Source organism: Rutidosis leptorrhynchoides, chromosome 4 (assembly GCF_046630445.1).
Source record: "Rutidosis leptorrhynchoides isolate AG116_Rl617_1_P2 chromosome 4, CSIRO_AGI_Rlap_v1, whole genome shotgun sequence".
NCBI lineage: Eukaryota > Viridiplantae > Streptophyta > Magnoliopsida > Asterales > Asteraceae > Rutidosis > Rutidosis leptorrhynchoides.
The window spans coordinates 33,983,545-33,989,325 of NC_092336.1; the positions used below are offsets into that span (position 1 = coordinate 33,983,545).

General features: G+C 32.2%; 1 protein-coding gene across 1 annotated transcript; it reads right to left on the reverse strand.

The window, feature by feature from the left end:
- Positions 1 to 980: 980 nt before the first annotated feature.
- On the reverse strand, positions 981 to 2,601 carry LOC139840545 (uncharacterized). Its single transcript, XM_071830806.1, has 4 exons — positions 2,333 to 2,601; positions 2,058 to 2,248; positions 1,877 to 1,972; positions 981 to 1,777 (listed from the first exon to the last, which is right to left on the reverse strand). Exons 1-4 carry the CDS (start codon positions 2,599 to 2,601, stop codon positions 981 to 983), a joined length of 1,353 nt encoding a protein of 450 aa, XP_071686907.1.
- Between the last annotated feature and the right edge of the window lie 3,180 nt (positions 2,602 to 5,781).

Here is a 5,781-nt window from a genome sequence, read left to right on the forward strand (position 1 = left end):
TTTTCAATCACATGTGATTGGATTTGACATGCAGAATCACAGGTGATTGTGTTTTACAATCACATGTGATTGGGTTTGACAATCACATGTGATTGGATTTGACATGCTAAATTTTTTAAAAAAAAATTTTAAAATAATTTCGAAAAAAAATTTTAAATTTTTTTTTCAAATTTCAAATTTTTTTTTTTAAATTTCAAATTGTTTTTTCAATCACATGTGATTGTCGCGCCACATGTCGTACTCTGATTGGTCCGTTGAATTTCAAGCAAATTATTGAATATAAGAGATTACAACTCAATGTTATAAATAAAACTATAAAGTGGATAAATATTACATTGTAATGATAATATTTTTATTAAACTTAAACTATGAGTTTTGTTTAAGGATTATTATTTTGTGACGGACGAACTTGAGTCGGATGAAGTAATTTTAGTAGATCAATCCACACATAAATTGTAAACTAAAAAAAACCATTCATACAATGTTGAAATCTATTAACTTTAAATAGCTTTTGCCATTAGTTGTGTTTGGGAAATAAGATGTTACTCAATAATATAAGTTTTACACACATCTAAATATGTGAGATGCATTAATCATCCGTTTCAAAATCTTTTCAAGAGAATATGGTGGTGTTTATTCTTTTTTTTACTACTACGGTATGTATATATTATTAGATCTTATGTTTAAAGGCGAACACGCATTTTTGCTACAGCATATTTATACTTATGGAAACATAAGATGAAATACTATCAGTGGCGGATCTATGAATCATACACACTGGGTGCACATAATAGTAAAAAAAAATAAAAAAAATTAAGCGACAAACTATAACTTTATTAACAATATAACTAAGGTTATATACAACAAAACATACGCCGAAGACGAGTTCGAAATACAGAGAAGAAAAACAAGTAGGAATGATCAAAATAACAATATTAACACTAGGGTTTCAATACAAAAGATAACAAGTAGCCTCCTAGCTAGTTCAACTGTCCTCTTCGATCTTCCATCTGTTGAAAGCGTTTCATTACGGCTTCATCTTTTATTTTTAAAAGTGCTTCTTTTTCTATGGCACCAATTAGACAGTCGTTCAAAAAATCATCACCCATTCGATTTCGTAATTCGGATTTCACAAGCTTCATTGCAGAAAAACATCTTTCTACGGTTGCAGTTGCAACAGGCAAAACTAAAGCTAGCTTTAGCAATCGATAAACATAACGATATGAAATATCTTTTCCAGTTTCCACCATTAATTTAGAAAGGTCGGTGATCCCATTCAAACTAGCAAATTTCTCATCCCGTCGTATAATATCATAATATACGTCAAGTTCACCATCAAGTTTTTCCCTGTCCGTATGAGTAAAATCACAAGGGTACATCTTACTCAAATTTATCAACTTTTTCTTATCAAACATTGAAAACGAATCACGCGGGCTCAATGCGGAAATATTTGAAAGTAATTCGGTGCTTACCTCACCAAAACGATCACCGAATTCTTGAATTTGCCTATCTAGAACAGTATTGAAGATATCAAATTCGAAATAATGGCGATTGGTCATGTTGGTCTTTCGGTTTCTTGATGTAATATAAACATCATCCATATTCACACGTTCAAGCTTATATTGTTCACAAAAGCAATAGGCATGCTCCAATATTTCATCAAACCCATCTTCTCTTAACCTCTGCAATGAACTTGTTGTTCCATTCACCAATGAAACCGCTTCCACAATATTTTGATCTTTTCTTTGAAGTGCTTGGGACAATGCATTTGTTAGGCCTAAAATTCGCGACATCAAGTGCAAATAGAACACAAAATCAAATGTGTTAAAATATGACAAAATACCGGATGCTTGACGTCGGTTTAAAGGATTGTTACCATCTTCTTTCACATACTCAAGCACCTCGACAACTTCCGGAAACAAAGAAATCAAACCTAATATTGTTTTGTGATGAGATCCCCACCGTGCATCACCTGCTCGTATATTCTTCGTTAAACATTAAGAATCTAACAGCATCAAGTGAAGCTTTTAATTGAATTCGATATTCTTCATTGTCACGTTCACTTTGCCTTTGAAAAACATACGCAATAGATTGTTTTGGTTTCATCAAATCTTCACATTTTTGAAGTGCCTTATAATGAAAACTAGTAATATCACCCGCATGAGTAGCAAGTCTCTTCTTTTTAGCCCAACAATTAAATCCGGAAGACACAAATGCATCACTTCCCCCTTGATGTCCAACTTGATCTCTAAACAAATAACAACACAAACAATAAACTTTGTCTTCTTTTACACTATACTCTAACCAAGGATAATCTTCAAATCAAGTGAACACAAAACGTCTTTCCTTTGATCCTATTACTTTTTGTGGAAATACATGACCACCTGGTTGATATGGTTCTCTTTGCCAATATAGTCGTCTTATTTCTTCTCTTTGATTAGGATCATAGTCTGAAATTCTTTTTCTATCCGCGGGATCCCATGGAAGATCATTTATATCGACTTTTTTGAGCATTGAAGGTTTCAAGCTAGGTTGTGAAATGTATTGACTTGAAGTTTCTCCATCAACCGATGATATATTTCTCTTAAAATATCTTTCCATTTAAACCTGTAAATTTCTAGTAAGTGCAAAAACTCAGTTGCGCAATTACTATACAAAATAAATAACTACACAAAGCTAAAAAAAATTGCAGAACAACTAAATATTGGCAGCCCATGTTTACAAAACAATGGCAGCACATGTTTATAGTTTTCTACGGAGTATTTTTAATTGTCAATTACTCAAGTTACTTATTGTTAAAAAGGGTAGTGTATCATAATTCTATTTTCACTTTTATATGAGTGTTTCAAGTATCAACAATAAAGTAAATAAAGTCAATTGCACTTTCTCAAAATCTGATGAATATAACTCCTCTGATGTATTCTATATTTCTATTGACACCTTAAAGAGTCTCAACTCCATTCAATTTTATTTATATGAATTAACAAATAGACACATAAATTTTAAACCCTAAATAGGAATTGAGTACAGAGTACTACCCGACAACTAAAAATCTATAAAGCTTATCATCTTTAAATGCTAATTAAAATTACAATAAGATATATAAAATACCTTAATGGTTGTCTTGGAATTGAATTTGAAATCGGATGACAGAAGCAATCAGGTGACGATCGGATAAGACGATGAGTGACGACTAAAAAGTGACAATTAATTACGTAAAATTGAGAGTTACCAAGTTATAAGACTCTTTTGGGCTGAAACCCAACAATTCAATAAAATAATACTTCACTCTTTTAATTTTTAAATGGGCTGAAGGAGCACACCAAAAATTCACTGGGTTCACTATTAAGAGGCCCAATTTTTTTTACACTAAATGGGTTTTTTGGACTGGTGGCAAGTGCTACCACACTCTTCCATGTACATCCGCCCCTGAATACTACTCCATTCGTTTCAAAATTAGTGTCCTCAGTGGCAATTCCTGAAATAATTCAATGGGATTTCGAAAAAAATTTCAGTACTAAATTATATTTTATAACAACCCAACTTTTTCGATCATTTCTTTTTTAAAATTTAACGATCGTAGGAATAACGAACTTGAAACTTAGGTTGTCCAAAGCAAACAAACTTGGTTAGAAAACCGAAACTATTTCTTTTAAGAAAGTAACGAACTTAGGTAACGAGTTTACCTAAACTAACGATCATGGGTCATCGTCAATAAATATTTAACGAATGCTAAAATAAAAGGTATTAATATTATAATAATACGATATATGTATCATTTACATTATACCTGTTATTATAATGCTAAAATAAAAGGTATTAATATTATAATAATACGATATATGTATCATTTATACCATTTATATTATAATATAAATATTATTATTAATCAAACCATATATTATATACCTATAATATAACATATCGTGTTGTATTCCTATACACACATTTGAAAGTATTAAAACACATATGAATTATATAAGTATGTAATGAACTATAATCACAAACTGAAAACGTATGACTTTCACGAGTCTCACCGCTACTTACGGTCATGGATGGTATCTAGGTTGCCAGTTTGAGATATGGTTGTGGATCTCGAATGTCACGGCTAAAAGTCGGATCAAGAGTCCTGGCCCCCGGTTACATCTGGCTATCCATTGACTTACTTGATAGCAACGAGGATCATTTGAGTTATACAACATCTAAACTTTGAGAATGGTTAGTATTGAAAACTCTTAAAAGAACACCGGTAATATATATATATATATATATATATATATATATATATATATATATATATATATATATATATATATATATATATATATATATATATATATATATATATCAAACACATAACTATAATGATGATGATGATGACCATGATGATCCAACTAACTTAAACCCAATGATGATAGGTTGACAACTTTGGACTACCGCTGCTATTTACTATCATATTATTTACTGCGCTCATAAGGTGAGTCATAGCCCCAACTTTTTAACTATTTTATAAACTGCTTTCGGGGTGAGAATACATGTCTTTTTCTGTTTTACAAGTAGACACAAGTGCTAAACTTACATTCTATGCTGAGTTATAACCGAAAATCCCTTAGCTTTGGTAACTAGTATATATCAGTTTAAGAACTGGTGGGCGCGAATAGGTGTATATGGATCCATAGGGCTTGACATCCCCGTCCGTCCGGGTTAGAAACTAACCTAAACTTAACGGGCGTATACTATTTGAGGTAGTACACAGTGGTTAAGTGTGCTTAGAAACATGGGTATTAAACAAACGTTAAGGCTTAGTTACCGGGTGCTCAAACTTATAGAATCTTTTTATATTTTAAAGATGCCGGCAAAGCATGCAAACGAAATCTTGTGGTCTATACTCTACACTTTATACTACTTAAACCTATGATTCACTCAACCTTTGTGTTGACGTTTTTACATGTTTATTCTCAAGTAATTAGGGAATGCTTCCGCTCTAGCTAGTAAGGCAGTAGAGGTCATGCATTTGGATTGAAGATTTGTTTAAACTTTGATAGTGGCATTATGTCTTTTCATTTTAAATACATTTGGTTTTGATTAGTACTTTGTTGGTTTTCTTTAAGTATTGTAAATGCTTGGTTTTTGAATAAAATGCCACTATTGCTTTTGAAACGTTGCATATAGCTTGCATCGATCAGACTTTGGCCTTTGGTAATACAGCACGTCAAGGCCACATTTTGACGGGGTATTACATATTTGAATACTATTTTAATGGTTCGATTAGTTAAATTTAGTACTGTCCTGTACAATTTAAAAAAAAATTATAAATTTGACGAATATATGGTGTGACACCGCTATTTTTTTTTTTATAAATACGTGGCGGAAGCATTATATTAATTAAATACGATATCGTCATTTGTACAAACCGATGTCACGTGTCATTAAAACAATTTACATATTAACAGGAAGAGACGTAAATACATTATGTTTTCAAAAGTACACGGTTCATATTCTAAAAGACCACATCAGAGTTAACCCTGTCAAACATAACATCATCATGCCCGTCTTCTCCTAAAAGCACTATCTACAAAAGCTAACAACCTGCAGGGAGGAGATGGAGGGGAATTAGCACGAAGCTAAGTGAGTACGACTAACTACAGGCCATAGCATACATAACTGTTATACTAATCATGTCACAATAGTCTAACACACAAACATCACCCAAGTGCCATCTACAGAGACTCTGGCGGCTCGGCCAAACCATTAACCACCAGCTGATCGGACTGGGGCTTA